At 46.9% G+C, this 22,255-nt stretch overlaps 1 protein-coding gene across 9 annotated transcripts in view; it reads left to right on the top strand.

The window, feature by feature from the left end:
- Nucleotides 1-22,255, top strand: part of LOC117345822 (ly6/PLAUR domain-containing protein 3-like) — a 92,046-nt gene that overhangs the window by 35,200 nt on the left and 34,591 nt on the right. For all 9 annotated transcript variants that reach the window (XM_033915006.1, XM_033915001.1, XM_033915004.1 and 6 more), the window contains one exon: nt 11,116-11,247. In XM_033915006.1, coding sequence (XP_033770897.1) covers nt 11,116-11,247 — 132 coding nt within the window. The remainder of the gene's footprint in view (nt 1-11,115; nt 11,248-22,255) is intronic.

Genomic DNA, 22,255 nt, shown 5'->3' with positions numbered 1-22,255 from the left:
CCCCACCAGTAGGCGGAGCTTTAGGACGGATGGGCCAATCTGGCCTCATTCCTTCGTTGGCTGCCTGCCGGACAGGCGGGTTTGGCTCCCGTCTGTCCGGCCAACTTCCAAAGGTACGGGGAAGGGGGGTGGGGGGATCGTGGGGGTCGGCCAGGGGGGTCGCGGGTCGGCTGGGGGGGAGGGGGGTTTGCGTCGAGGGCAGGAGGGCCTGGGATCCCTCCTGCCCGTAATGTAGTGCGGGGTGGGGTTAGGGGGTCGCCGTGGCCAGGAGGATTTGGGCTCCCTTCTGGCCCAATATTGTCGGGGAGTCGGCGGTCCTTCGGGGTGGGGGTGCGAGTGGTCCTGCCGAGGGGGGAGAAGAATCGGACGTCGAGGGGGGGCATCAGGCTTTCAGGATGGGGACAGGACTTCAAGGGGGGACAGGCAGATCTTCAAGGGGGACAGGCAGACCTTCAAGGGGGACAGGACTTCAAGGGGGGACAGGCAGACCTTCAAGGGGGGACAGGCAGACCTTCAAGGGGGGACAGGACTTCAAGGGGGACAGGCACGGAGAGGCGGGGCAGTGCACCGAAAGTCAGGGCGGGTGAACGGTGAGTCGGGGCAACCAGAGGAGAGTCGGGGCAGTGCACCGAAAGTCAGGGTGAGTCGGGGCAACCAGAGGAGAGTCGGGGCAGTGCACCGAAAGTCAGGGTGAGTCGGGGCAACCAGATGAGAGTCGGGGAGGGCGAAAGGAGAGTCGGGGTGGCCAGAGGAGAGTCGGGGAGAGCGAAAGGAGAGTCGGGGTGGCCAGAGGAGAGTCGGGCAGCATGCGCGTTATATGCCTGAGCGCGGTATAGAAAAGTTTTTGTACATATCATCGTGATTTCTGCGCGCTATACCCCTGTGCGCGTTTTACAATGGTGCGCGTTATATCCGCGAAAATACGGTAACTCAAAGCGGCACCGCCTGCAACGGTTACAAAATTTTGGGGAGAAGTACCATCTTAGTCAAAGCCACACGACCCCAAACACCCAGCGGAAGATCTCTCCATTTATCACACAGGTGCTGAATCGTCTCCAAATGACGTGTCACATTATATCGGTACAGAAGCTTGAGGTCCGGCCCCTTCACCGGTGGAATCTCAAGACTCGCATGCCAAGACTCCAACTTAGTGGACCGTAATGGAAGAAGTTCAGATTTATCACAGTTAACGCGCAGACCGGAAAGATCTCCAAAGGAACAGACCAAAGCGAAGACCCGCCCCAGATCCCGTCGGGGTTGGTCCAGATAAAGGAGAATATCATCGGCAAAAAGATTAATGCGACTCTCTTTGCCCCCAATGCGAATGCCCTGAATATTTGGATCACCTCGAATCCTAGCAGCCAGTGGCTCAATAGCTAACACAAAAAGTAACAGGAACAACGGGCAGCCCAAAGCAAATGGTGCAGTAAACTGACCATTGACTAAAAGTCTGGCCTGCGGCTCTATATATAAGCTATTGATCCAATGATGAATAGAACCCTCTATGCCAAACTGACGCAGAACTCAGAAGAGATATTGCCAAGAGATACTATCAAATGCCTTCTCCATGTCCAGGCCTACAATAGCCGATTCGCCCTCCAAACCACGCCTGGAATGAAGGGTCATCAAAGCCCTGACCAGATTCATCGACGCATATCGGCCCGGCACAAAGCCTGCCTGGTCCTCATGGATCAAAAGCGGCAAAAAAGCATTCAATCTATGCGCCAAGATCACGGCAAAAAGTTTAGCATCCTGATTAAAGAGGGAAATAGGCAATAAGAACCCACCTGGGCCTGGTCCTTGCCAGGCTTAGGCAACAGCACAACATGGGCCATATTAGGAGTCCCCAAACCCCGATTCTCAGAGAGCGCATTAAACGCCCCCGCCAAAGCAGGAGAGATCTGATCCGACAGAATCTTGTAGTACTCAGATCCAAACCCATCTGGGCCAGGTGCCTTAGTTAACTTAAGCTTCTTAATGCCAAGCTGTACCTCTTTGGAACTAATAGGGACATTCAAACACTCCAACTGGGCTTTTGTCAACCTAGGGAGCATGATCCCCTGAAAGAAAGCATCCCTATCAGCGTCCAAGAACGGTTGGTTAGCATACAGAGATTCATAAAAATGAACGAATTGCTGTTGAATCTGCCGTTCCTGTATGAAACAAGTACCCTTCGGAGGCCGGACCAAATTGGCCAACAATCTCCCAGTCTTACCCCCCCCCCAGGCATACAATTTATACCGTTGAAAATAGATATCGCGAGAAGCCCGCTGCATCAAGATTATATCTATCTGCCGCCAGACGGTCAGCAAGCGAAGTTTATCATCTGCCGAAAGAGAAGTACAGTGGCATGCCCTCAACTGTCGAAGCTCCCCCGATAGAGTCAGTAACTCCGCATCCAGGGACTTCCGCTTGCGAGATAGATAAGCAATAATGAACCCCCGCAGAACTGCCTTGGATGCCTCCCAATAGGTCACTGGATGAACATCATCAGTGTTATTATGAGAACTATACTCCAACCACTGTTCCCGAAGATATTTATGAAAGTCAAGATCTCTATAGAGGTAACACGGAAATTTCCAGTGGCACTCCTCGGACTCTGGCGTAAACTGAAGCTCCATGACAACAGGCGCATAGTCCGACAAAGGAACCTCCTTGATAGCGATCCCAGATACCCTGGGGAGCAGAGAGGGCGAGACCAGCAGATAATCCAACCTAGCATATACATTGTGGGGGTGGGAATAAAACGTATAAGTGCGTTCGTGGGATGCAAAATCCTCCAAATGTCCAACAACTGCAACTGACTAAGCAGAAAATTTACCCCCTTGGCTCCGTGGTCCCTTGCCCCCATCTTTGCCGGACTACAGTCCAGGGCAGAATCTACTGTGATGTTGAAGTCCCCTCTCACCAACGGTTGGTAATCAGGATACATGGCTATCTTGGCAACAAAGCTGAAAAAAATTTATGATTATACACATTAGGAGCATACAGATTACACAATAACCACTTATGCCTCCATAATTCCCCCAAGACTATAACATATCGGCCATCCTGATCTTGGAGAACTTTATGAGTATGGAAGGGCAATTGTTTATGAATAAGGATGGCAACCCCTCGTTTCTGGGTACCAAAGGAAGACGAGTAGACCTCGCCCACCCAATCTCTCCGCAGCTTGAGGTGTTCCGCAATAGAAAGATGGGTTTCTTGCACAAAGGCTATATCAGTACCCCTCCTTCGGAACCAGGTCAAAATTTTTTTTCTCTTAATAGGAGAGTGAATCCCATCCACATTTAGGGTAGTGATAGTCAACTTAGTCATTAGGAAAAAATTCCCCAGATGTAATAACAGGAGACAGTGAAATACAAAAGACGGGCAGCCACCCAACTAGGCCTCCCATCCAGGAATATTGGAACCTGAACACTCTAAGAAGGAACACAGAACAATGAATCAGGTGCATCCACCCCCGGTAATGCTGCACTCCCACACACGCAGCCCTCTCATTAACCCATACAGACAACTGTCACACAAACCCACAAGCAAACACAACATCCACCCCCTACCCCCTCCACCCCAACCTCCCCCCTCCAATCGCATCCCTCCCCCCTGAGAAAAGCTTCCCCAGAGTCATCCCCAATTCCCCCAATACAGTAGGAAAGAACTGAGAACAACCCCACCCCCTCCCCCAGAGTAAACCATCCCCAGAGGCACCCCCAAAAGCCCAACCCCTTACAAAAAAAAGAAAAAAAAAACCCAATGACGTCGCTCCCAAAAACTGGAGCAACCTAGAGTCCCCTACTGAGCTCTCATAGACCCAGAGTCCCCCAGAGCGAGTAAAATTGTCAAATATACAACAAAGAAAGTCAACCACCGCTGAATGAAAAACAGCTCACAGGCAGTCCAGGCTGAAAAGTCAACAACAACAATAGGGAAGAATGGAAACCGGTCCAGCCCTCAGGACCAACAGCAGAGGAAGGGCACAGCCAATACACCAGGCCCCTCAGATCCCTGGTCGCGCAGTTCACCTCTTCTCATGTCAGCATAAACCAGACAGCACAACTCTGTGGGGCTCAGAAATCCCATCCTCCGGTGTTCAACAGTACTCACGAAGAAAAGGCCACAGAGACAAAAAGCTGAAAGCAGACTGCCACAGCCGATTAGATCAAACGGCCAGGTTCGCTGCAGGGGCTCCACTGTTGATACTCGCAGGCAAGAAGTCCAAATAGCGCTGGGCAGTCGCTCGATCCGGGAATGTATGGGGCTTCCCCTCCCGCCAAATACGAATGGATGCCGGATAGACGAGCGCAAAGCACACTCCTCGCCGGTGGAACGCTGTGCACAGGGGCGCCATTTCTCTGCGGAGGGAAGCCACGTGGAGAGAGTAATCATTAAACAACAACAGCTTCCTCCCTTCATATTCCAGCCGACCTGCCTTCCGATAAGCTTGGAGGATTAGCTCTTTCTCCCTCCAGTTAAGGTATCTCGCGATCGCTGCTTGAGGACGGTTGTTATCCCCCGAGCGTTGCCCCATGCAATGCGCTCTTTCGCAAAGGAAGCCAGCCGCTAGTGGCTCCAGACCCAGCCGCGTCGGGAGCCAGACTTGGAAGAAGTTGTACAGATCTTGATCTGCCCGGAGCTCCGGAAGACCCACCACACGTAAGTTGTTTCGCCGCTGGCGGTTTTCCTGATCATCCAGTCGGCTGGTCAGTGTGGCCACCTGAGCCTGCAGGGCGAGCACGCTATTGCGATCTTGTAGCGCTGCATCTTCCCCATCTGAAATGCGCTGTTCTACCGCTGCAATGCGAGTAGTGTGGGACTTGAATCTCTCATTAATGCCCTCCACAGCAGACTGCAGTTTATGCAGACGATTTTCCAGGGCCGCCGTTACCATGCGCGAGATTTCTTGAGCCCATTCACCCCACTGTGCCGGTGCCAAAAGGGGAGTCGGGGACGCCGCCATCTTAGCCCCAGGCAAGGCCGACTTGTGCTTAGGTGTCTTCGCCAATCTTACCGGCATGCCGGGTGCCAGCTAGCTCGCAGGATACCCCCTTCGCGCCCACAACCTTAGCAAGAGGTCCAGTGGGAGCAAAGACAGCCAGACAGTATTTTAAAGAGAGTTAAGCAGAGTTTAGGAGACCCGAGGTCAGAGAGCTCAAAAATTCACGTCCTATCAAGCCAGACTCATCACGTGACCCCCCTTTGCCTTCTGATTCTATCGGAGGCTTAAATGTAGGCTGAGGATGCCCTAAGTAAGAACCCTCAGGGTATCTGGGTGCCAATTGTATATTTCCTGCCTCTATCGTGCTATGAGGTTCCATTGGGGTGGAGGTTTCGGTTGGGGGCCATACGACAGGCAGCCCAAAGATCTTGTGGATTAGACATTGGAGAAGTTCCTGAGGCAGAAAATCCTTTCCCTTCACTTCATCCACAGGAAAAGAGCAGACAGGCAGGCACTGCATAGAACTGTGGGTACAGCCCCATTATTTCCTATGGGTAATTGGGGAGGGGGGGGGGGTCTGAAAAAGTTGTTTTTGGAGTGTTTTCAAGGGTAGGATTCAGGTTTCCCACCTCTATAACCCCTATTTTTAAGGTTTTCATTAAGCCTCTGCAGGCCATTTTTGGTGGGGGGGAGGGGGGTTTCTGGCAGCAGTCATCTTGGATTTTAAATGATCTTTTTTTTTTTTCTAAACCTTATTCCTGCCTCAAAACCCTTTTGATTTTTTTACAAAAATCAATAGAAATAGACTCCTCTACTTGTGCTAACATGAATCCATGTGTTGGTTGTGCTGGATTGCTGGCGGAGAAGCGTCCATGTACTGCATAATATGATACTTGTGAGGAGGGGGCAGGAGCTTCGAGCTTAGCCCCTTTCACTTCTTCCAGGAACAGAGAAATGTCCTGTGTCCAGGAGATGGGGAGAAAATCCTGCCCAGTAACCTAAACTGGTGAGAGCATGAAGCGCTGGTGTGTGGATCCTGTGGGTCCCCAGAAAGCCTAGCCAGTGGTCCATCCTGGGCAAGGCTTCTCCCTGGAATTTGTCCGGCTCATGTGGAGATGAACCCGAGCCTTGCTCCTCAGAGGGCGTGTCAAGCTTTTCCAGGGAAAGTCTTCTCTCGAGCTCATTAATATGGTTCCTAATACTAACGATTACTCAGGCCCAGATTGACTGGGTTGGTAGAGAGATTCCTGGTAGAGAGATTCCATGCCCCTTTTATCTTTATCTGTACATAGGAGGGTGGATGTCGGTGTTTGGGAGGGAATGGGACCTGATATCTTCGGACTAACGGATGCTGGACATTGTGCATCCCCCTCCAAATATATTTTTGGACTGTCTGTCTGGGAGGTCGGAAAAGGAGGCCAGAGTCTGAATCGCGCTTCAGCAGCCCATAGACATTCCAGCCATAGAACGGATACCCAATGCCAAATCAGGCTCAGGCAGATATTCCTTATTCTTCATAGTGCCCAGCATTGGCACAAAAGACTGGAGGCCAGTACTGTATCTCAAGTTAGTCATTGCGTTTCTGAAGATTCCCCGTTTCCACATGGAAACAGCCTGATTGGTTGTTTCAGCGGTGATTCCCAGAGAATTCCTGGTATCTCTGGATTTGACAAAGGCCTATCTTCATATTCCCATCTTCTCGGGACACAGGAAGTATCTGAGGTTTCATGTTCTCCAGCAGCATTTCCAATTTGCAGTCCTTCCCTTTGGATTCATGACGGCTCCCAGCACCTTCACTAAAGTAATCATAGTAGTGGCTGCTTACCTCTGCAGAATGGGAGTCCAAGTACACCCTTGTCTGGACGATTGGCTCATCAGAGCCCCATCCCTGCTGGAATTCGAGCAAATGGTGCGGATGGCTGTGACTCTCCTGCAGTGGATAGACTGGATTGTCAACTTCAAGAGCCCACTCAGAGAATGGAATATCTGGGCATTCTATTCTACATGGCACAGGGCTGTATTTTTCTTCCCAAGCCACGCAGACGGAAGCTCTGGAAACAAATCTTGGACCTGTTGGGCACTTCCAACCCCCACAGCCTGACACTACCTACAGGTGTTGGGCTCCATGGTAGTCTCACTAGAGGTTGTTCCCTGGGCCAGGCACAAATGAAGTCACTCCAAGAGTCTCACCTGTCTCGGTTGTCACTTCAGTGTCATTCTCTTCAGATGCATCTCCCTTGGACGGGAAATTCAAGAAGTAAGGACGTTCCTCTCTGGATTGCGGATTGGATGACTCCTAAGACCGATGCCATCCTTTTCAGTTGGGGAGCCCATTGCAGGGACTGCTCCATCCAGGGCCAGTGGACTGTCTAGAGCTCTGGGCCATCAGCATAGCATTGTGCTCTCTGGAAAAGGCCCTGGAGGGAAAGGCTGTAAGAGTGTTTTCTGATAATGCAATAGCAGTGGCATATGTGAACCAATAGGGGGGGGGCCACCAGAAGTGCTCCATCACATCTGAAAGCTCAGATACTCTTCTGGTGGGCAAAGATACACCTTCAGGTTCTCTCTGCTGCGCACATGGCCGGAGTGGAAAACATTCAAGACCTAGACCCGGGGAAATGTTCTCAAAGAATGTTCCAGCTCATTGTGTGTTGCTGGGGCAGATCAGCAAAGGACTTGATGGCTTCTGCCAAGAACTCAAAAGTCAAGTGCTTCTTCAGTTGAAGAGCTGTACCTAGAAGCGGTAATTCAGCCCTGGTCAAAGCCAGGAACTTATTTACATGTTCCCACCTTGGCCCATGGTGGGGTGGATCACATCTCATCCAGGTCTCGTGATTTTAGTAGTCCTGGACTGGCCTCGCCATTGTGGTATGCAAATCTAGTTCGTGTTTAGCAGGTCAAAGGACTCGAGCTCCCTGTTTATTGTGGCCTTCTCAGTCAGAGATCAGTTCCCATGGAGAATCCCTGGAAAACGTCACAGAGTCAGGAGAAGCACTTATCACCTTCCCTGTGAGACCATTCATATGACAAGATTATAAGTTGTTGAAATCAGACTACCATCTTCAATTTAAATGCTTTTTTCAAGCACTTTCTCTGTGGGTTCCTTGAGAAAGGTTACGAAATGTGGTCCGCACCGGGACCTTCAACACCCCATGAGCTAAGTTCAAAAACAATAATTCTTTCTTCAGCTTATATGGGTATGAATTTATAAATTCACTTCAGTTTTCAGTAATTTATAAAAGATTCATACACAATGACCGGATGGTGGGTCTAGCTATAGGGACTTCAGTCTTTGGCTTAATTACACAATTTTGAGTGTATGTTAAACCTCGCATGATGTGATTTTGAATTGATGTATCTAAGGTCAAAATTTACTTTAGATTCTGCTCTATTATTTGCATTGTCTCGGCAAGACGCATTTCAGAGTTACAAGCGCGTTCTTGTAGAGATCCCTTTCTCAGGAACACGGAGACAGGTGTAACTGTCCGTGCTGTTCCTTCTTTCCTTCTGAAGGTTGTTTCTGATTTCCATGTCGATCAGGAGGTTTGTTTGCCTGCTTTATGTCTCCCGAGGTTGAGTAAGCAGGATAAGAAATTGCGGAAACTGGATCTGTGAAGTCTTATTTCACTACTTAGAAACAACCAATGATTTTCATAAGAACATAAGCAATGCCTCCGCTGGGTCAGACCTGAGGTCCATCGTGCCCAGCAGCCCGTTCACGCGGCGGCCCAACAGGTCCAGTACCTGTGCAGTAATCTCTATCTATACTAGTGGTTCCCAAACCTGTCCTGTGGGACCCCCAGCCAGTCAGGTTTTCAAGATATCCCTAATGAATATGTATGAGAGAGATTTGCATACCTGTCACTTCCATTATATGCAAATCTCTCTCATGCATATTCATTAGGGATATCTTGAAAACCTGACTGGCTGGGGGTCCCCCAGGACAGGTTTGGGAACCAATGATCTATACCCTTCTATCCCCTTTTCCAGCAGGAAATTGTCCACTCCTTTCTTAAACCCTTTTTACTTCCTCTGGAAGCGCATTCCAGGTGTCCACCATACGTTGGGTAAAGAAGAACTTCCTAGGATTTGTTTTGAATCTGTCCCCTTTCAACTTTTCCAAATGCCCTCTTGTTCTTTTATTTTTTGAAAGTTTGAAGAATCTGTCCCTCTCTACTCTCTCTATGCCCTTCATGATCTTGTAAGTCTCTGTCATATCCCCTCTAAGTCTCCTCTTCTCCAGGGAAAAGAGACCCAGTTTCTCCAATCTCTCAGCCTATGAAAGGTTTTCCATCCCTTTTATCAGACGTGTCGCTCTCCTCTGAACCTTCTCGAGTAACGCCATATCCTTCTTAAGGTATGGCGACCAATATTGGACGCAGTACACCATCGCCCGATACAACGGCAGGATAACGTCTTTCGTTCTGATCATCTGTTTGTGCTGACTCAATCCAGGCATAGTAAGCCAGCATCCAAGGCTTCTATTGCCAGATGGATTTGCCTGGCCATTCTGTCATCATACATTGCCTGTGGAAAACAGCCGCTGATCTCTCTCAAGGCACACTCTACCAGGAGTATCCTGGCTTTATAGGCTGAGTCTCGGGTGGTCCCTCCAGCTGAAATTTGTAGGGTGATGATGTGGTTGTCTCTTCATACCTTTACCCAGTTTTACAGTAATGTGGCAGCATAAGAGGACTCCACTTTGGGGCCTCAATTTTGCAGGCAGGCAGTTCTGTATCACTCTAGACAATGCCATTGCTCTGGTATATCACCATTTGTACAGAATCCGTAGTAGATACAACAGAATGGAAGATTAGGTTCTTACCTTTGATAATCTTTTTTTCTGTTAATCTTCTAAGGATTCTGTACACCCCGCCCTCTGTCTACTTTGTATCGCTTGCCTTGGATATTTCTCATTTCCGAGCTTGAAGTTCTTTTTCTGCCAGCCAGAAGGCCATGTATAAGATTGTCATTAGTTAGCCTCTTGTTCCTTTACTGTTAGTGCTGGTTGTACACGGCAGTTTGGTTCTTATTGCTGCTATGTTTCTTGCTACTTTTTCTTCTTGCTGCTATGTTTCTTGCTAATTCTTTTATGAGTTGCAGAGCAGAACAGAACTGTTTGCTGTTGGTGAGGAATTTCCCTGTACCCTTTCTTCTGTGTGTGCTTTATTCCAGTGATGTTCCATTGCTTTGGGACTAAACTAAAGGGGGCATTGTTCTCCACTGCTATGTGGGAAGTGCTGAAAGCTATGAGTGTAACTTCTGCAAGACCCGGTTCGTGGGTTAGAATTAAACATCATTTGTACAGAATCCGTACAGAAAGAAGATTACCAAAGGTAAGAACCTAATCTTCCAATAGATATGGTACTCCTAGCGGAATTCTGTACAACTGATCAATGTAAAATTTGTGCAGAATTCCCCAGGCACACGGAATTACCTCTCTTCTGTACAGAATTTGGCATCGGCACACCCTCTCTCTATCTGCGGCCTGAATCGCTGTTGGCAATATCTTCGTGCATCCTGTAAGGCTTCCCTCTACTGCGTTCCTACCTTTGATCATGTCACTTTCTCTTCACAGACGGGACCACGGTAGAGGGAAGCCTGCAGAGCCCATGGCAGGTTGTGTATTGGAATTGGCCTTTCTGAGCTACACAGGGGGATCCTTAGGAAGAAGGGCACATACAAGACCAGAACCTCTATTTGGAGTAGATGCCATTTGGGGCAGAGAAGAGACCGAGTGTAAGATATCCTGACTGTGGGGAGTAAGAAAAATAAGCAATGCTGGCTTGAGGAAGAGTTGAAGGAGAGATGCTGGATTGGGGAGAGAGTGAGACATGCGGCTGGAGAGGATAGCGGGGAGAGTGAAATGCTTAGGAAGGATAGAGTGGAGAAAGGGTAGGTGATGTTGGCTGGGGGGGACAAAGGTGAGAAAGGTGCTGACTGGGGCAGGGGGAGGGGACAGGGGTGAGAGAGATGCTGGCGGAAGTGGGGGTCAAGGAGAAGTCAGCCATGAATTTTACACTTCATGAACACTTGGTCAGAATCTAAATATTTGCAAAAATGTGTCCTGTAAACTTCATTGGATGAATATTTGCACCAAATGTCTGGAAGGAGATAATATCTGGAGCTGAGCTTTCAGTTACTGCAGGTTATAAAGTATAAATCTCTTTTCATTTCAGTGGCTGGGAGTATTGAGTGCTACAGCTGCTTAGAGGAAGATGACGACGGATGCTCTTCTGCGAATACAACCATAATCCAGTGTGCTCCGCCTATGAATGTCTGCACTGAGTACTTTCAGACTGTCATGACAGGTATGATAACCTGTGTGGGGGGAGGGGGGAGGGGGGAGGGGGGAGAAACGTCACTTACCTAAAGTTCTTTGTGGGTTAGATTGGATTGAATGCAGCCTGGGAGGTGGCAGGGTACACAGAGTAGAAGGAAGACTAACAATTATGATTCGAAGAGATTATTGCTTCTTGTGGTCCACTGCACATATTCTTGTAATTTTATAAGATACTAGCTGATTACCCGGTGTTGCCTGGATATTTATTTATCCCAAAATGTCCCACTACCCACATGTCCCACAGGAATGTCCCTCTCTATGGGGCTGAACTTGGATTTAAAACAGCATCAGGAGTGTTAATATTCATCTCAGCGAGGCCAAAAACTATGGGTTAGACATTAATATCTGTCGTTTTCGATAATATTTACGTCACCCCCACAGTTTTTTTCCCCAGATAGTAAGTAATATGTATACCAAGTTTGGTTGAAATCTCTCCATGCGTTTATGGATTAGACACTAATATCTGTCATTTTTTATGTCACCCCCTTCTCCTCCCCCACAGTATTTGTCCCCAGATAGTAAGTCATATGTGTACAAAGTTTGGTTGAAATATCTCCATGTGTTTCTGAGTTATGCTGAGTATTCATCTCAATGAGCCCAAAAACACTATGGGGTGGAAACTAAAATCTGTCATTTTCCATAATTTTTACATGTTACCCCCTTCCCATCCCCATAGTATTTTTCCCCCAGATAGTAAGTAATATGTATACCAAGTTTGATTGATATCTCTCCATGTGATTATGGATTAGACACTAATATCTGTCATTTTTGATGTTATCCCCTTCCCCTCCCCACCCACATGTCACCCCATTTCCCACCTCCACAGTATTTTTCCCCAGATGTAAGTCATATGTGTACCAAGTTTGGTTGAAATCTGTCCATGCATTTCAGAGTTATGCTGGGAGCATCCATCCATCCGATTTTATATATATACTAGTCTTTAAGCCCGTTACATTAACGGGTGCTAGAGTAGATGTCTGTATGTATGGTGTGTTGTTTTTTTATTTGTCTCTCTCCCTGGATGCTGTCTGTCTGTCATTCTTTGTGTCTGTGTCTCTCCCAGGTCCCCTGTCTGTGCGTCTTTCTTTCTGTCTGTCTCCCTGGTCCCCCCTGCTTGCCAAAGCAGCCCCCTTTCACCTCATCCCCTGTTGTGCAATGCCTGCCTGCTTCGTGGCCCCCCTTCTGTTCCTCCCTCCCCCCGATTGCTGTCTGCCCCCAGCACAACTCTTCCCCCCAAAGCAGCCCCCTTTCCCCCTGTTGTGCAATGCCTGCCTGCTTCATGGCCCCCCATCTGTTCCTCCCCCCGATTGCTGTCTGGCCCAGCACACCCCTCCCCCCAAAGCAGCCCTCTTTCCTGCCTGCTCATAGCCCTTCTTTTTCGCTTCCCCTCCCTCCATCTACCCATGGTTGCTTCCGCCGCTGCCGCTCCTGTTCAAAGCGGCCTGCTTAGGTTCACGAACGGCTGTAGTGAACCTCGCAGGCCGCTCTCCATATGGTAGCATGTTCCCTCTGACGCAATCGCATCAGAGGGAACGTGCTCCATGTGGAGAGCGGCCTGCGAGGTTTGCTACAGCCGGCTGCAAACCTCAGCAGGCCGCTTCAAACAGGAGCAGCAGCAGTTGATGCGGGAGGGGGGACTCGTGGACGTGTTCCCTACTGGACACTGTTGCCGCCAGCGCTGCTCCGCACCCCCTTCATCTTGCCCTCTGGTGCGCCAAGCCAGCGCATGCGCGTAAGCCGCTAGCCATCCACCTGGGGGGGGGGAGGAAGAGAGAGCGGAGAGGCGGCGACGGCAAAGTTAGTGTAAGGGAGACGCTGCGTCTTTCAACAGGGAGCAGGACAGAGCGTAAGCCGCGCATGCGCACTTCCTATGTGTCGCTACAGCTCACGGAAAACCGGCACACACATAGGAAGTGCGCATGCGCGGCCTAGCGTTTTATTATATTAGATATATATATATATATATATATATATATATATATATATATATATATATATATTTTGGACTAGATTCAGTAAATGGTGCCAAACGTTTGGGTACTGAAAAAAGATGAGTGCTGATCACTATTTTATAAATGGTGCTTCCAGTTGAATGCCATTTATGGAATAGGACTTGGTGCCGGGAACTATACTCAAGTCTGGCCATGAGGATTTACACCAACTGAATACTGGTGTAAATCCCCACACCTAAATAAGGGGTAGATCCTCTGGATTCTGTAACGATGCACACATCTTTAGTAAATGTTCCTTTCCTGCCCATGCCTTCGTTATGGCCAGGCCCCTTTTTCTGTTGTGTGTTAAAAAATTTACACACGCATCTTTGTAGAATACTGTCAGCAAAAGCATATGAATTCAAATTTTGATGCAAAAGGCATAAGAGTCTTGACCAGTGGGTAATCTATCCCTACTCATGAGTTGTGTAGAAGGCATCATTTACATCTTTCAACTCTGCCTCCTCCTCTGGCTCTGCCCTCTGCTCCCCCAGTTCTACCTTCTACATGTGAGTTGGAAGGATGTATTTTTGCTCTGCTCTGGGTTTTCCTTTTTTAATCTTTGGATTTTTTCTCCTATTATGAGAGGCTTTCTGATACTGGAGCTGTCTGTCACATTTCCTGCAGCAGCTGTGCCTTGGTGGAGCCACATACACTTTACACAGTGGTCTATTGCTTCTCAGGGCACCTACCTAACTAGCTCGGGGTCTGGTCCCCTTTTTATAGGAAAGGCTGAAAAATTTGCGGCTGTACTCACTTGAGGAACGTAGGGAGAGAGGAGACATGATCGAGACGTTTAAATATATTACCGGCCGTATCGAGATGGAAGAAGAGATTCTCTTTCTCAAAGGACCCTCAGCCACAAGAGGGCATCCGCTCAAACTCAGGGGCAGGAAATTTCATGGCGACACCAGGAAATATTTCTTCACCGAGAGAGTGGTTGATCCTTGGAACGAGCTCCCGGTTCAGGTGATCGAGGCAAACAGCGTGCAAGAATTTAAGAGCAAATGGGATCCCTTAGAGGGTTAAGCCAAAGGAACCTGTCACCAGGAGTGGGATCCCTAGGATAGTAGACTTGGGGGTGGGTCAGTAGAGTGGGCAGACCTGATGGGCTATGACCCTTATCTGCCGTCATCTTGTATGTTTCTATGTTCTTGGGGCTTGAATACAGGCTATTTTGCATCCTGTGTCGGTCCTGAGGGCTTGATCGGGTGACGGCTTGATTTCCTCCCCTTCCCCCCCCCTCCCCCCGAAGAACAATGAGGAGCTGTGGGGTCTTGGGTGTCGAGCTCTCACACAGTCTGAGTAGCAGCCAGAAGATACATGCAAATATTTTTTGTTTGAGGCAGTAAGTTTCTACCACTTGCCAGCTTGTCTACTAAGCTGCTGTGGCACTGCATCTCCAGCATTGTAAATGCCATTCTGTTCTATGAAGCTTATTGGAGTGTGTGTGTGGGGGGTGTCTCTAAAACCTATCCCTCGTTTTACAAAATTGTAGCATGTTACTGCAGCGGTAACAGCTCCGACGGTTCATAGAATTCCTATGAGCATCTGAGCTGTTACTGCCGTGGCTGGCACTAAAAATCATACTAGAGTTTTGTAAAAAAAAGGGGGGGGGGGTAGTTTAGATGGTTACTGGGGCTATATTTCTAGTTGCCCACCTCTTAAAACTCTTTCCCCATGTTTTTGCAGTGTTTTTCTCTGCCCGGGGCCATTTTATGGTGCCATTGGCAGCTGCAGCAGCCATCTTGGATTTCAGCCCCAATTTTAAAAACCTCATCCTAGGACAAGGGTGTCAAACTCAATCACATAAGGGGCCAAAATCTAAAACATAGGCTAAGTCAAGGGCCAAATATTTTATTAAGATACTTAGGGGTCCTTTTATTAAGGTATGCTAACCGATTTTAGCGCGCACTAAGTGCACACTTTAATAAAAGCACCCCTTAGTCTTAGTAGAAGTATAGGGTTACAACCTCTCCAACCCCACACCAGTTCTGTGATGGGCCAAAATTAAAAACTTTGACAAATAATAGCAGTAGTAGAATTATACCTGCTGTACACCACCTTGGGTGAATCTTTTCATAAAGTCGGTTAATAAATCACAATAAAAAATATTTACAGGAACTGTAAATGGCAGCATCTTTTTTAAAAAATGAGAAAGGAGATGGAGTAACAAAGACAGAAACTTATAATACTTTGTGATTTATAAGTGACAGCTCCTTGCATATCCCTCCTTCATTACCACTGTCATGCCTAATGTATCTAATTAATGCCCAGCTACATTTCCTCCTTCCCCGTACATGATAATTAAACTTTCATTTTCAGTAAAAGTGGGGGAAGGGGAAGGAAGTTAGAGTGCATTTCTCTCTCAGTGGAAGGCAGTTCCAGAAAAGTGGATTCTGGTCCTAGCCTAGTCAGAAGCAAATGGAAGCTGCTATGCTGAGAGCACAAAGGTCTAGCGATAGTCACGGGGTGCTGAGGAAGATTCAGAATATATGACTTCTTCCAGAAAAAGTTATGCAAGGGGTAAAGCAGCCATATTTTCCATCCTCCAGGATATTAAAGAAACCTGCACAGAGAACAACAGTAGTTCTGATCCATACAGCTATGAGAACAGCCTTGACTTTATCCTTTTTAATTAGGGCACTTTATAATAAAGTCACAGTGAAGACAGTGAGCAAAACCAGGAGAACAGTATAAGATGGTGAGACCTTGTAAGTCTTACCAGGAAGGTGCAAGCAGCCGGGAGGATGTGAACGTCAATGGCAGCCGGAAGGACTAGGGTATAGGCAGCTGGATGAGTGCAGGCAGCGTCAGTAGAGAGCATAGGCTGGAACACAGCGTCGCACAGCAGGAGCATAGCGTGGAGGCTGCGAGACGCGCAAAACTTCAGCTAAAGCCTTCCAGCGGGCCAGCATTATTGAAAATTGCTAATTGTTTGGCGGGCCACAGTTTATTGCCCTTGGGCCAGAGTTTGACACGCCTGTCCTAGGATAAGCAGGCAGCATATTCTCACATATGGGTGACATCATACACAGAGCCCGGTATGGACAGTTTAACAAATGAACTGTTACTTTAAGTTTCAAAAACTTTGCGACTGCCCACACCACGCTTGCGTAAGTGCCTTCCCGCCCAACGCTAGCTCATGCTCTTCAGTTCTTTGTTTTCCATGGAGCGAAGAAGTTCAATTTTTACTGAACTCCATTCAGTTTTTGTTGCCTTTCCGCTTCGCATCTTTTATTTTCTATTATATATTTTTCTTTCAATTTAATAATAATAATAACTTTATTCTTCTATACCGTCACAATCTTGCGACTTCTAGGCGGTTTACAATCAAGGGAGCTGGACGTTCAGCAAGTTACAATATGCAGATGATCAGAGGAAATACAGAGTGCAGAAATTTTAAGAAAGCAAAAATATAAATATAGTTTGCTGAGCGGGAATATAAGATATACAGTTTGCTAAGAAATTTCCGAGAGGACCTGTTAGGAAAAGGTCACGCATTTAAAAAAATACAGCGAAAATTGCAATATGATAATAATAACAGTTTATATATATATTACTGAACTGTGAATTTCTATGCGGTCCTATGAGGGGAGAGAGGGAAAGGGTAAGAGGTCGGGAGGGCCTTTACTGTGGAGAAAGAAAAGAGTGGGTCAGTTGTCTAGGTATTTTAGGAATAGGTGTGTTTTTAGGCGCTTCCTAAATTCCTCATAAGTAGTCGGTGAAAGCAATTGATCTAGGTCTTTACCCCATATGGCTGCTTGGTGTGAGAGAAGGTATTCATGGATTTGGTTCTTTGGTTTTACCTTTCTGATGAGTTTTCTTTAAAAAAGAAAAATAAAGAGAACTTTTTCATCAAAATCCTCTTCCGTCTGTGGGGACAGCTTCTTCAGCTGTAGTTATTTTTTTTGTTGTTGATCTTTCAAAGGTTATGTGGCCTTCTTCGGTAACACCTCTTTCAAATAATTTCTTTCTTTGCACCTTTTTTTCTGTCAGGAATAGTTCTTCGGCATGAACATGGCCAGATCTTCGCAACCTTCAATGTCGAAAACATTGACATCAGCATCAAAAGACATTCCGGCATCAGGGAAGCCAGCTAAGAGGCCATCCACTTCACAACACTTCATAGGTCTCGGGAGCAACTTGATGAGTTACTCCAGAGTTTGGTAGTATGTTTCAGCTGCTGCTGATGCACATTCCACTCCCATGATACCAGCCCAGATTGAGCATAGCATTTTGAAGCCTAAAGGTACCAGTATCAGCTGTACAGTGAAGCATCGATCATCTCCTGTAAGGCATTGTCACTTCTCTTCTTGATGATGTTCACCCTCCAGTCATCGCTCTTTGAATCGATGTTCCAGATCCTCTCATTGATGTTCTTCCTCGAAGATCCTGTTTTTGAAGCATCGCGGATCCTCTTCAAAGCATTCATCGCGTTGATCTCAAGCTTCGAAACGACAAAGGTACATGCATCGATCCTCGTCTTCAGGGGATCGTTAAAGGAGATGTCGAAAGTCTTTTCATGCGCATCGCTCTCAACATACCGTATTTTCACGCATATAACGCGCGCGTTATACACAATTTTACAAACCGTGCATAACCGTGCGCGTTATACATGTGAGCGCATTTTACAACTTTTTTTTTTTCAATCCGATCCGGCATGCCCCCTGCGAACCGGCATCCTCCCCCCTGCTCGCATCACCCCCCCTCCCCCGCGATCCTACATGCCCCCCAGCACCGCAAAACATCTCTTACCCGATTGGGTACCGGCACCAGCACCAATGCACAGGATGTGCCAGTGCCAGTGCCCGAAGATCCTCCCTCGTTGGGCTGGGCTGGGCTGGGCGGTGCGGTGCGATAGAGATCCTCCTTCTTCCTGCGCCGGGCTGGACTAGGCTTTGAGCATTTGCGCATGCTCAAAGCCTTCTGGTCTCGCTCTCTCCGAAATAACCCCTCTCCCCTCTACATCCTTCCCTCACATCCCCCCGGCAACTTTTGATCAATTTGATATTGAACCGCTTGTAACCCCGCTCAATTAATGTAAACCACTTGTAACCTTGTTTAATTGATGTGAACCGCCTAGAACTCTTCCGGGTATGGCGATATACAAAAATAAAGTTATTATTATTGTTATTATTATTACACTGCTAAGCAACCTGTTTCTAGACAACCTCCTTAAAAAGCAGAAACAACAACACTCTCAAAAGCCTCAGTCAGCAGCTCCTCAAAAGCCTACTCAGTCTTTTTGACATGCTTCTCGAGAGCATAGCTGCTGTTCCTTGATCTCAGCCTCTTCCTCAACCAATCGGAGGTCGTTTACAAATTTATTACCAGCGTTGATCTCTGAACACAACGGATTTCTGGGTTTGCAAAGTAATCAAGGAAGGTTACTCTCTTCGTTTTCTTACTATACCTCCAAATCATCCTCCAAGAGAGTCTTCTTCCAACCCTCAGCAGAAGTCCCTTCTTTTTTTGAGAAATAGAAGCTCTGCTTCAACTAAATACTGTAAAGGTAGTACCTACTTCCCAGAAGGATCGGGGCTTTTTCTCCAGGTATTTTCTCATTCTGAAGAAGATGGAAGGTCTGCGACTGATCCTCGACCTCCAACACCTCAACAAGTTTCTAGTAAAAGAAAAAGTTTTGAATGTTGTCACTAGAAACTGTATTCCCTGTTAGAGCAAAACAATTGGCTATGCTCTCTGGATCTCAAAGAGGCCTTATACTCTCATACCAATTCATCCAGCTCACAGAAAATCTCTGTTTTCGAATTGCCCATCAACATCTTCAATATAAGGTTTTACCCTTCATCCTAGCCTATTCTCAAAGAGTTTTCACCAAGTGCATTGTGGTTGTCGCAGCAGCTTTAAGAGATCAAGGATTTCAAGTTTTCCCCTATCTCAAGGATTGGCTGATAAAGGACACCTCTTCCCAAGGGGTATGCTTGGCAACTCAGTCGACAATTCTATTTCTCCAACATTTGGGGTTCAAGATCAACTTTCCCAAATTTCAACTTCAGCCCTCTCAAACTCTACAGTTCATAGGAGCCCTTCAGAGCATTTCTACCACAGCGAAAAGAGGACAACCTCATTCAGCTTTGCAATCAAGTGTATCATCTTCCATCCAAGTCGGCCAGACAAATGATGAGGCTGTTAGGTCACATGGCCTCTACAGTCTATGTTATCCCCTTTGCCAGACTTCAGCTCAGAGGTCTCTGGCATTTCAATGGTCTCAGGCTTTCAGTCCTTTTTTCGCAGAGGATTACTGACACATCATTGCTGCATCAGTCTTAAGTGGTGGATGAATTTGTCTAATCTCTCCAAAGGTCTGTTGTTTCAAATACCTCCTCATCAGAAGGTTCTGACCACAAACTTGTCCATGTATGCTTGGAGTGCTCACCTGGATGGTTTCCAAACGTAGGGTCACAGCTCTGCTCAAGAACAGAAGCTCCATATCAATCAGACAATCAGGTTGCCATGTATTATATAAACAAACAAGGGTTCTATGACTCTTGTCAGGATGCCCAGAAGATTTGAAACTGGGCAATTCCTCAGAACATATTCCTAAGAGCAGTTTATATTCAAGGAGCACAGAATACACTTGCCGACAAACTCAGCAGATATCTTCAGCCACACGAGTGGACTCTTTACTCCAAAGTCTTGCATCAGATATTTTCCCTTTCCTCAATTCTGTTCCAGGCAATACTGACCTCATCAGATGGAGGCAGATGCTTTTCTCCTAAATTAAATGGTCTGCTATGCATTTTTTCCAATTCCACTTATTTTCAAGACGCTGGTCAAGCTCAAACAAGAGTCGGCCACCATGATTCTAATAGCTCCTTGGTGGCCCAGGCTACTGTGGTTCCCCCTTCTACTTCAGCTCAACATCAGGGATCCAGTACCTCTGCAGATTTTTCCACCTCTTCTCACTCAGAGTCAAGGATCTCTTTTGAATCCCAATCTGCAGTTACTACACCTTACAGCTTGGCAAATTTTGGCATGACCGCAACAGTTAATAATCTTTCTGATCCTGTCAGAGCTGTTTTGGAAGCATCCGAAAACCTTCAACACAACAATGTTATCAACAAAAGTGGACATGGTTTTCAATGTGGTGTGATCTTCATCATCAAAATGCTTCCTCCTCCTCCTCCGTTTCTTCAGTGTTGGAATACCTTCTGCATCTATCTAACTCAGGTCTTAAACCACTTCAGTCAGAGTTCATTTTAGTGCTGTCAGTACTTTTATGAAAGGTCTTTTTAACATCAAACCACCTCTCAAACTGCCTTCGGAGATTTAGGTTCTTAATGTTGTTCTTTCAAGACTGATGAAGATATTTGAACATTTAAACATAGTAACATATTAACGTAGTAGATGACAGCAGATAAAGACCCGAATGGTTCATCCAGTCTGCCCAACCTGATTCAATTTAAATTTTTTTAACTTTTTCTTCTTAGCTATTTCTGGGCAAGAATCCAAAGCTCTATCCGGTACTGTGCTTGGGTTCCAACTGCCGAAATCTCCGTTAAAACCTACTCCAGCCCATCTACATCCTCCTAGCCATTGAAGCCCTCCACCAATCGGCCATATACAGACAAAGACAGTGCAAGTCTGCCCAGTACTGGCCTTAGTTCAATTTTTAATATTATTTTCTGATTCTAGATCCTCTGTGTTCATCCCACACTTCTTTGAACTCAGTCACAGTTTTACTCTCCACCACCTCTCTCGGGAGCGCATTCCAGGCATCCACCACCCTCTCCGTAAAGTAGAATTTTCTAACATTGCCTTTGAATCTACCACCCCTCAATCTCAAATTATGTCCTCTGGTTTTACCATTTTCCTTTCTCTGGAAAAGATTTTGTTCTACCTTAATAACCTTCAAGTATTTGAACGGCTGAATCATATCTCCCCTGTCTCTCCTTTCCTCTAGGATATACATATTCAGGGCTTCCAGTCTTTCCTCATATGTCTTCTGGTGCAAGCCTCCTATCATTTTCGTCGCCCTCCTCTGGACCGCTTCAAGTCTTCATACGTCCTTCGCCAGATACGGTCTCCAAAACTGAACACAATACTCCAAGTGGGGCCTTACCAATGACCTGTACAGCGGCATCAACACCTTCTTCCTTCTACTGGCTACGCCTCTCTTTATACAACCCAGCATCTTTCTGGCAGCAGCCACTGCCTTGTCACACTGTTTTTTCGCCTTTAGATCTTCGGACGCTATCACCCCAAGGTCCCTCTCTCCGTCCGTGCATATCAGTTTCTCTCCTCCCAGCATATACGGTTCCTTCCGATTATTAATCCCCAAATGCATTACTCTGCATTTCTTTGCATTGAATTTTAGTTGCCAGGCATTAGACCATTCCTCTAACTTTTGCAGATCCTTTTTCATATTTTCCACTCCCTCTTCGGTGTCTACTCTGTTACAAATCTTGGTATCATCTGCAAAAAGGAACACTTTTTCTTCTAACCTTTCAGCAATGTCACTCACAAACATATTGAACAGGATTGGCCCCAGCACCGAACCCTGAGAGACTCCACTACTCACCTTTCCTTCCTCCAAGCGACTTCCATTAACCACCACACTCGCATCTGCTCATCTTAAATTTCTCACATAGTAAGTGGTATTTTTAATCTCTCTCACTTCTGCAGGTCGAGTGAATGAGCATCAAGCATTGGTGTCCGACCCACCTTTTACAGTTTTTCACCATAAGGTGGTTCTCCGCACTCATTCTAAATTCCTGCCAAAAGTTAGTACTGTATCTGAGCTTCATCTGAATCAATCCATAATGTTACCAGTTTTCTTTCCGAAACCGCATTCTCATCCTGGCAGGACAGCTCTTCATACATTAGACTGCAAAAGAGCATTGGCTTATTACTTACAAAGGATTCAGTCTCACAGGACATCTCCTCAACTTTTCATCCCTTTTGACCCAAATAAACTGGGTAAGCCTGTCACCAAGAGAACTATTTCCTCATGGCTTTCAG

Source organism: Geotrypetes seraphini, chromosome 11 (genome assembly GCF_902459505.1).
Source record: "Geotrypetes seraphini chromosome 11, aGeoSer1.1, whole genome shotgun sequence".
Taxonomy (NCBI): domain Eukaryota; kingdom Metazoa; phylum Chordata; class Amphibia; order Gymnophiona; family Dermophiidae; genus Geotrypetes; species Geotrypetes seraphini.
The sequence above is the reverse complement of the archived record's forward strand: the minus strand, read 5'-3'. Positions and strand labels throughout refer to the sequence as shown.